Source organism: Podarcis gaigeae, assembly GCF_964106915.1.
Source record: "Podarcis gaigeae genome assembly, chromosome: 1".
Lineage (NCBI taxonomy): Eukaryota > Metazoa > Chordata > Lepidosauria > Squamata > Lacertidae > Podarcis > Podarcis gaigeae.
Window position 1 is genome coordinate 44,205,797 of NC_139678.1, and position 10,635 is coordinate 44,216,431.

At 43.4% G+C, this 10,635-nt stretch overlaps 1 protein-coding gene across 6 annotated transcripts in view; it reads left to right on the top strand.

Moving 5' to 3' along the window:
• The window catches only part of LOC310848185 (cytosolic phospholipase A2 delta-like), a 31,112-nt gene extending 26,208 nt beyond the window's left edge, over window positions 1–4,904 (top strand). For 5 of the 6 annotated variants that reach the window (XM_083746915.1, XM_083746919.1, XM_083746918.1 and 2 more), the window contains one exon: window positions 1,326–1,776. In XM_083746915.1, coding sequence (XP_083603041.1) covers window positions 1,326–1,555 — 230 coding nt within the window. In that variant the 3' untranslated portion in view covers window positions 1,556–1,776. Of the gene's footprint in view, window positions 1–1,325; window positions 1,777–2,451 lie in introns of those variants that run through there. The other variant, XM_083746916.1, reaches the window with a different exon arrangement.
• Window positions 4,905–10,635: the final 5,731 nt, after the last annotated feature.

The following is a 10,635-nucleotide window of genomic DNA, read 5'->3' on the forward strand; positions in this document are numbered from 1 at the left end:
AAGGGACCCTGAGGATCATCTAGTCCAACCCCCCACAATGCAGGGATTAATGTGCAGGTGTCTCGTATGGGGATCAAACCTGCAATCTTGTCATTGTTAGCACCATGCTCCAACCAAATGAGCTACCCAGGCCCTCTTGGTACATGGTGTAGGAATAGTATTTCCAAAGGACAGGACATTCATCACTGCCTCCCACAAGACCTATACCTGTCAATACCATACAAGAGCTTCAAGCAATGCTTTCCCTCTCTGATGTTCCTCCAGCTTTTCATTGAGGATTCTTGCCACAATAACTGTTTTCAAGTCAGAGTGTTAGCAGCTTGTCTCCATTGTTATATTACAAACAGGGAAAAGAGAAGGACAAATATACTGGTCTTTAAATGGAAGAATTTGATAGCCCAAACAGAGAATTTAAGTATATTTAAGGCTACAGAAATCCATGGGGTTCAGCATGCTAAAAACATTCTGTTAGATTGCAGCCAGTGTCTTTTCACATGTCAGACTTAAACCATAGCTCTACAAGTGGGAACATTCTATAGTCCCTTTTTTGTTTGGCACATAGTCCTTTTCAAATCTACCTTCAGGTAGCATATATAAGAAACAGGTCTGTCAGTTTTGAACTGTGTGATCAGACAGTCAATAAAATAACAAGCTGGGCTCTCACATGTAAAAAAGAGAATACATTAGGTTATGTGCCACAGTGTGCAAACATGTAACAATTAGTCCTGTAAGACGTGCAGCAAGCCTTGCATCACAATCCTATGCATGTCTACTCAGAAGTAAGTCCCACTGAGTTCAATAGGGCTTACTCTGTGGTAAGTGTGTAGAGTGTTACAGCCTGGGTGAGTGTGTACAGGATTATAGGGAGACTTAATTCCAAGTAAACATGCATAGATTGCACTGCTGCTGTTATAAATAATGTCACTGACAACCCAAAAGCACATATAGCCCATTAAACTATTTTATCCTTCACCCCACCCCTCTGATGAAATATCAATCAAGATAGAAAAACATGTTTTTGTGTGCATCCATAAGAGAGAGTCCATGTTTGGTCATGCATTTGGAATGTCCAAAATATGGCCAACTTGTGCTCTGCAAAGTCTCTATTGCTAGATTGTGCTGAATATATCATATGTAATAGACTCCAGGTTCTGTTCTATAATAGACAGACAGCTACCTGGAGAATAGAGTGACTCTCAACAATACAGAATTTGGGCATCCTCGTCATAGAGGGATACTGTTTTACAGACACAGTGTTAACCCAATCTCTTCCTCCCCCCCCCCGCGCCCCCCCGTACTATCCATTTTTGGCAACCTTTGTGCAGGAATTAGGCGAACTTCTGCAGACACGGCTAAGGGAGAGGTGGATTTTACTAGTTTAAACTCACCATACAGAATGACAAATTTGACTTACACCGAGGAGGAATTCAACAAACTTATAAACCTGAGTGACTATAACATTCAAAATAACAGGGAACTGATTTTGCAAGCTCTGCAGACAGCAGTAGAAAGGAGAAAAGCCAACAGGAAACAAAAACAACTACAATCAACATGAATCAAATCAGGTGGGATTTTTCAATTCAGTCCCCATTTTCAGTGAAAGGTGAACCATGGCCTTTCACACTTTGAGATGTATATTATCAGGACCCGCCCTAATTCTGTGATTGTAAGCAGTTTTAAACTGCTTTTAATATTGTATTACAAATTGTTGTAATCTGCCCTGGAGATCTCAGGGTGAAGGGTGGGCAAGAAATTAAAATAACAACAGCAAGAAAATTAAAATTGCTTCATTATTCTTATTCTGAACTTCCACGCATACGTGCTTGTCTTTGGATGAAGTGTCTGCTTCCCCTTAAGTGAAGGGCATGGGGAAGTCGGTTCCTCCAGCACAGAAAGAGGGAATGTCAGCTGGACCAGCCAATGTAATTTCCTGCAATGACAACATTTTCTGTGTCATTGCACTGTTTTTGCTTAACATATTGTATTCCAGTTACAGTGGTACCTCGGGTTACATACGCTTCAGGTTACAGACTCCACTAACCCAGAAATAGTACCTTGGGTTAAGAACTTTGCTTCAGGATGAGAACAGAAATTGTGCTCCGGCGGTGCGGCGGCAGCAGGAGGTCCCATTAGCTAAAGTGGTGCTTCAGGTTAAGAACAGTTTCAGGTTAAGAGCAGACCTCCGGAACGAATTAAGTACTTAACCTGAGGTACCACTGTACTTACATCAAGTATGGAAAACTTTAAACCTTTGAGGCTTTGATGTACTACAACTCCCATCATCCCTGACTATTGCCTTTGCTGGTTGTGGCTGGTGGGATTTGGAGTCCAATGATGTTTGGAGGGCCGCAGGTTCCTCACCCCTGGCTCAGGGTTCATCCAGACTTCCTTTTGTGCCGTGTTTCTAGGATTTTAAAGTGCCCTGTAAAATTGCTCTTTACCTCTGAACAGGCGCAAACAGCAATCCATGGAAAATCCGAATTATCATTTGTTCCAATACAGTGTTAAATAGTGGGATTTTGCTGAGCAAATAAAAAGTGCTTGGACGCAGTGCTTTAAAGTGTAGACCTGTGCCTGGAAAGTGCAGGGCAAAAGGTAAGTGTGGATGAAGCCATACATGGAACCGCGTCTTGCAACTGGGCTTTCATTTGGTGAACACAAGATGGCAGTATAAATTAAGGAATTAAATCATAATCATTTAAAAATCTTTGGTACTGGAGAGCTTTCACGTTTGTAGTAATAACAGCTTGCAATGTTAGATGAAGACTCTGCACCTGTAATGTTTTTGTTACATATCCACCCTCTTGTGATCTGCCTATCACCCCTTCTACCTGTCATTTATCCATCCTTCCATCCTGATAGTAAAGGCAGATTGATCACCAGGAGAGACTGGAGTGAAACCACTAATCATCATCATCATCATCATCATCATCATCAACACCATCACCTTTTATTTATATTCCACCCTCCCTGGCCGAAGTCGGGCTCAGGGCGGCTAACATCAGATATATAATATTAGTATAAAATCAAACAATAATTAAATTACCTCCTAAAACAGGTCCAAATCAAATTAAAGTATAATTAGATGGCTTTCCGCAGGGTTAGGAACAGTAAGTGCTCTTCGGCCCAACTGTTTATGCTGATCTTATATGGGCCTGTGAGAATACTGGGAGGCCTCTTTCATATAAGTTTTAATACAAAAAGAAAAGGGGAGTCAGGGTGAGCCCTGACCAAAGGCCTGGCGGAACAACTCCGTCTTGCAGGCAGTTATTTTCCAGAGGAATTATGGCGCAGAAATAGCTCAGAAATGAAAGAGCATCCAGTTTAGATTGTACCATGGTACCTGCATATCTTTCTCCACCAGGCAAATAGCAGTTTTGAGGAGGGATTAGACTGGGAAAATGGCTAAACACTTCCTCCCATGGCACTGCTTTGCTGACCTGATTTCCTTTGCCGTGCAGCTGCTTAGAACCTCATTTTAACCATTGAAGGACAGCTGGGTAATGTCTTGTTAAACCCTAAGACACCTGATGAGATGTTATTGTTGCTGTTATTTTATAATGCAGTTAGAGATTTAAAGTTCTTGCAATAATGGGTCAGCCATACGCCTCTTGGACCCTTGTTCCTCTTGGCTTACTCTGCGGGGTAAGACTGAGTGGATCTGGGGATGATCAACCACCCTGAAAGAGGTAGTGGTTGAATTACTCCTGAAAAACTCCATCATGGACCTGGACCTCTTTAGGGAAGGTGATTGAGAGGGTTGTGGCACAACTGCAAATACTCTTGGATGAAACAGATTACCTTGACCCATTTCAGTCTGGGTTCAGGCACTCAGTATGGCAAAAATACTGTTGAACACCCCCACTGACTGTTGGCATCATGCAGTAACTACTGGATGAGCAACTGAAAGAGCTGAGATGTATTAAATGGTGAATAAAAATGAACTAGACATAGAGCCTTTGGAAAACAGCATTGATGAAGGATTGCCAGAACAGGAGAGTGCAATGGTAAAGTTGGAGACAGTAGATGATGAAATGGAGAGGACCTCCATACAGGTACCTGGAGGAATGAAGCCAAATGGTGGAGTTATGGTGATGGAGGAGTGGAATGAAATCACAGACCAAGAGATTAAGAAATATTCTGAGTTGGCAGAGACAGAGTTGAGAAAGAAAGGACTGTGTACAATTTGGAATGAATTTAGAGGAAAGAGCTACCAAGCGCTGGCAACACTATTGAAAAAATAATGGAAGAAGAGGAAATGGAAGTACCCTTGTACCTACGGGACCACCTCTCCTGGTATGCCCCACGGAGGACCTTAAGGTCCATAAATAGCAACACCCTAGAAGTCCCGGGCCCTAAGGAAGTTAGATTAGCCTCAACCAGAGCCAGGGCCTTTTCAACACTGGCTCCAGCCTGGTGGAACGCTCTGTCTCATGAGATTAGGGCCCTGCGGGATCTGATTTCTTTCTGCAGGGCCTGTAAGACAGAGTTATTCCACCTGGCCTTTGGCTTAGAATCAGTTTGATTCCCTCCCCCTCTTTCTTTTTCCTTTTTCCTCCTGTGAAGAGGCTGCATCTTAATGTTTTAATCTTGTATTTTAATGTTGTTTTTTAAATTGTATTTTAATCAACTTGTTTTTATTGTTGGTTGTTAGCCGCCCTGAGCCCGGTCTTGGCTGGGGAGGGCGGGGTATAAATAAAAATTATTATTATTATTTCTAAATTAGGCCATCAGGAAATGGGAAGATATGGATCTGGGTGTGAATGAATGAATATAAAATATGTATTAGAAATGTTTTGAAAATGTTTTTTATTATTTTATCATTGCTCATTGCCCTGGGATTCTTTGGGAGAAAGAACAGGATATAAGCGTAGTAAATAAATAAAAGGTATATGTGTAATTTACTGTCATCAGTGCTGGGTGTAATCATTGTGTATGCAACTCTGGACTGTCAAAAGGAACTGAGGAAATCGATACTGCTTCCAGAGCCTATTTATGCATGCTTCAGGTGTGAAGGTGCATGAGTTAAGCAAAGTTAGTGCTTCAAATGTAATTTTACTGGAGTTCCTTTAAGGGCACCATACCCCACATTAAGAAATGACTAGCTAACGTGGCTTGGTGAGGCAATGCAGGGTCATAAATAATATCTGAATGGCAGAGGCCCACAGGGATGCAAGAGGACAGGTTTTACTAGCATATACTGTGCCAGGTGGTTTTTCTCCTGCTTAGCAGCACTGACAGTATAGTGGATGGGTGTGACTTGTGCAAGCAAAGGTATGATTTACTGCCACTAATGCGTGGCACAATAGATGCATATGCAGATGGTGCCACACTAATTATTATTATTATTATTATTATTATTATTATTAATAATAATAATAATAATAATAATACTCTGCCCATCTGGCTGCGTTTCACCAGCCACTCTGGGCGGCTCCAAACAGAATATTAAAAACACAATAAAACATCAAACATTAAAAACATCCATAAACAGGGTTGCCTGTTGGTAATGAAGCAGAAATTTGTGGTGGCAGGGCTCTGTCCATCCTCTCAATGGAAGTGTTGTACCTCATTATGTTTTGCACCCCTGAAATTCAGTGTAATAATATCTTGCTTATCTCTCAAGCTTGGAAGTATGGCGAGGATGGGGACATTGTACAGTGGACCCTCCAGATATGAATTAAGTACATTCCGGGGGTCCGTCCGCAACCCAAAGAGTCTGTAGGCAGAGCGCCTCTGTGCATTTGCACATGGCAAAAATGCCACGTTCATAACCCGGAAGTTACGTATTCAGAGCGGTACATAACTAGAGGGTCCGCTATACATGGGGTGCCTTGGAAGTACAGCAGGAAGTGGTCCTCTTGATTTTGGAGCTGGGGGAAGAGAGTGAGAGAGTGGCACTGTCATTCTGAGGCCCTCTGAAACTCTTCTGATACACAAAGAAGTGTTTGGAGCCGTCTCCAGCCCCTCTCCAGCTCCATGTTCAAAAGGAGGGCCCGTGTTTGTTGAACTGTGCTTCCAAGGGACTAGGAGTAGCTCAGATGGGCAGTGGGGATAATATAGGGACTCCAAGGTCAGAAGGAATGCAGGGGTTTGTCCAGAGGTTGAGGAGGAAATAGTTCACCTGTACAAACAGTGGATACTGATGCTGCATCCAGAACCTATTCATGCACAGGATGGGGCTAATCTTGGTGTGGGGTGTTGCAAAAATGGGAGGGAGGAAAAATAATAATCTGCAATGACATGGTGCTGAAAATGGCATTGGATCATCAGCACCTATGACACTAGTACAAAGTCCTATCTCCACAGTCTTTCTGGGAAATGAATCAGCTTCTCAGCAACTGGATTTATCAGTTTGCGTGATGGGTAAACCTCCCATGATAGAAACTCTCAGTGTGGCAACAATGGTTGCCTCATGCAGTTACAGTGCCATGCAAGAATCACAGCATCTGCAGATGCCTTTAGGCAGGTAAGAAGAAACATGAAGGAAAAGCTTCGAAGCAAAAAGCTTCACTTACACCCCAGCCTAAAAATACACTCACACTGGACTCAGAATTTGGCTTTCCCTCTCTGGCTTGAGCACCTCTGCCCCTCCCTGAAGTTGCTCCATTGCTCTTGAGGTTGAGAGTAAATGGTTTCCTATAGGTTCAGAGTTTAGCCCCTTGGATGCCCACTTCCCCCTCAGGCATCAGGTCGGGAATACTTTGTAGGTAGTGCTACATCCTGGCTTGCCCTGTTCTATCTGCTCCTTGCAGTCTCTGTAGCCCTTATTGACTGACCAATAGGAAGTGTGACGTGATCACTAGCAATGATGACCTCTGATGTGGGCATGTCCAAGAGTCATGGAGATGAACAGGAGGCTTTAGTTACTGGTGGGCTTTTTTGCTGGTGTGTGGTCTTGATCAGGAGTCCCACTCCCAACCATTTCAGCCCAGCTGCTTAGAATCTTATTAGAAAGGTGCACCCCCTAGGCTCTAGCCCTGTGGATTGGCCATTTATTCATCTGAGAGTGGGGGGCATTCTACATGGAACTCTTCCTCTCATTATTATTTCACTGTTATGTTCTGGGGCTGAGTCCTGGCACTGAACATAGTTTTCAGAACCAATCCATGGCTCCAATTAAGCTCTGGTGAATTAAATAAGTCTTCAAGCAGACCTGTGAACTTAGGGAGACCCTGTTTCAGAGCCTGATCAAATGGGACAAAAGCATTCTAGAGAGTGACCACAGGAGCTTGTAAGCAGGCACTCAAGTAGAAAATATGTCCAACACTAATATTACACAGAGGAGGAAACAGTGGCCACGGACATAAATGGGAAGAGTGGTGTCCATCTCTCCTCCCAGCCTCAATTAGCAAAGTTACCATATAAAGTTATGGAGAAGAGCCAATTCTTTTTTAGAACAGGGAAATGGATATAGACAAAGAGTCAGAGGCTGGTTGCTGCCATCAGAGATGGTTTCCCCATTATATACCGTACAGGGCCAACTTTAAAACTTTGGGATAAATTGGAAGTGTGACACTTACATATTATTAAAGGGAATCTGACATTTATTAAATATGTATCGCTTCTTATGCCACTTAACACAGGGGTTTTCCCCCCAGTAGGCTGCAAATATTAATAAACATTTAAATAATGATTATCCTAATCGTATATTAATCAGTTGTGGCTTTTGAGGTGGGGCACTGCCTTCCTGGCTGCTGCTTGACAGACTCTTGGTGGGTCAGAGCAGGATGGCAGTAGAATGTGGGCGGGAGAAAGAAGCATTGGGTTTGGGTGGTTTAGTAAGTAAAGGCGTGTCAGTATGAAAAACTAGGTATGCAATTGGAGATTCCCTATTATCTGCCTTTGGCTGCTTCATCGCTCTGTCCTGGACTTCTGATCTTTGCATGCCTTCTTAACCTTCACTCAGGAGGGATTTTGGAATTATTATGAATGCTTTGGAGTGTAGTGGAAAACTAAATAAATTAGGGCAGGGTTGCTATGCCGCTAGGGTTACTCTGTCTGCAGGAAGGATGGGAATGGCCAGTGTAACAGTCTAGGTTCTATAAGTGCTATAAAGGTGTTGTTTCCTCCCTTCCTCTTTAACTTGCAATGTAGTATATGTATTCTGAAATGTGGCATACACCTCTGAAGTCTGAAGTGGTATAGTCTATTCCCCTTCCTCAGAAATTCTACCAGCTTATTCATTCTCAGCCTCTGAATTCCATGCTTGTTGAATATAGATTTTTCTTTGCTAAACGGAGCAGCCATTGACGCTTCTGACTGAAATCTGAACAGCATGGCTGGGCTGCCTTTCAGTTAGTGGCGGCCGTCCCTTCAGAGTAAGTTTTAAGTGAAACAGGTTCAGGCCGTAAGTTATTTTGAGAGTTAATGAGCCAAAGCCCTGGGTGCAGTTAAGATATTCTTAGCTGTGCATCTGTGGAAGGGAGAGGAATCCATATAAGTTTCCTTTAACCTCAGTTCATCCAGGGATGACATCATCACTGACATATATGAATGCTGCATCATGTAGAGATGTGTTTGATGAAAAAGGACAGCTGCTTATGCTTCTGTCTTCCACAAGCATATAACCTTTGCTGCATGTCTGGTAACAGGAACATAATGCTGACTATGCCAAATCAGGGCTCACAGCAAAAAAGAGGCAGCTGTGTTTATGGTGCAATTTTGGGATGAGCCTCTGTTTCAGGGAGTGTAAGGGCAGCCTCCTTCCTTTCAGTTTGGCATTGCATGCACAACAGTGCTCCATAGTTACAGAGGACTGTCTCTGCCCCTCTGGTCTGGTAAATCTCTATTTAACCTTTGGGGGAGATCTTAGGGATACATGTGGGCACCATTTCAGATGAGGTGAGCAAAGGGATTTCAGAAAAAGCAAGATTCTCAACAAGGTTTAAAAGCCTGCTCTTGGATATGTTCAATGTTAAATTACCGTATTTTTTGCTCTATAAGACTCACTTTTTCCCTCCTAAAAAGTAAGGGGAAATGTGTGTGCGTCTTGTGGAGCGAATGTAGGCTGCACAGCTATCCCAGAAGCCTGAACAGCAAGAGGGATTGCTGCTTTCACTGCGCAGCGATCCCTCTTGCTGTTCTGACTTCTGAGATTCAGAATATTTTTTTTCTTGTTTTCCTCCTCCAAAAACTATGTGCGTCTTGTGGTCTGGTGCGTCTTATAGAGCGAAAAATACGGTATATAACCCCTCCCAGACAACCCCTCAGTATATTTTAAGACTGGACTGGAAACTGTGGTCCTCCAGATCTTGTTGGACTACAGTTCCCATCATCCATGACCATTGGTTGCTGGAGTTTGGAGTCCAACAACGTTTGGAGAGCCACAGGTTCCCCATCCCCATTTTAAGAGCATTTTTTTGTGATTGGTTTTTGATGCCTCATAATTACAATGTGATATATCTACATGGCTCAAATAATATTTATGGTTTCGTTAAGTACAGAGGTTTGGTGCCCTGGGCATATATTTAGTTGCATGTATACTTAGTTCAGCTATTTCTAACAATAATCAGTATGTGGAAAGAACTAAACATATTGGCATTTATTACAAGTAAATTCCAGGGATGCCTTTGAATAAATTAGCATGTGCTTACACATGACATTTATTTATTTACATGACATTTATTTATTTACAGTATTGTTACACGCCACCCCAATCTCTGAGTGGTGCAAGATTCCAGGGGTCCCAGCTGCTTCGATTCCCTTGGAATGAAGGAAGGTAGAAACTGGTGTCTTTATAATATATGGTTTATTTGCAACCTGAGCGTATGATGGAGGAGCTCATAGCATTAACAGCCCACTAAATTATTGCTTAGGGACGCGGGTGGCGCTGTGGGTTAAACCATAGAGCCCAGGACTTGCCTTGTTGGCTGAGAGCCAGTGTGGTGTAGTGATTAAGAGCAGTAGTCTCGTAATCTGGGGAACCGGGTTCTTGTCCCTGCTCCTCCACATGCAGCTGCTGGGCCAGTCACACTTCTGTGAAGTCTCTCAGCCCCACTCACCTCACAGAGTGTTTGTTGTGGGGGAGGAAGGGAAAGGAGATTGTTAGCCACTTTGAGACTCCTTAAAGGGAGTGAAAGGCGGGATATCAAATCCAAACTCTTCTTCTTCTTGTTGGTGGTTTGAATCCCCGCGACGGGGTGAGCTCCTGTTGCTCGGTCCCTGCTCCTGCCAACCTAGCAGTTTGAAAGCACCTCAAAGTGCAAGTAGATAAATAGGTACCGCTCCGGCGGGAAGGTAAACGGTGTTTCTGTGCTTCCAGTTACAGATAGGTAGCCGTGTTGAAGAAGTGTGCATGCACACGAAAGCTCGTACCAAGAACTAACTTAGTTGGTCTTTAAGGTGCTACTGGAAGAAATTTTTTTTGGTGTTTCTGTGCACTGCTCTGGTTTGCCAGAAGCGGCTTAGTCATGCTGGCCACATGACCCAGAACCTGTAGGCCGGCTCCCTCGGCCAATAAAGCAAGATGAGCGCCGCAACCCCAGAGTCGGTCATGACTGGACCTAATGGTCAGGGGTCCCTTTACCTTTAAGTTATTGCTTCTCTCATGGCCCACAGCCTTGAATCCCAGCAGAAATCAGGCATGACTCTGTCTGTCAGCTGCCCAGCCTGTTTCTAGCTTCTAGCTCACAC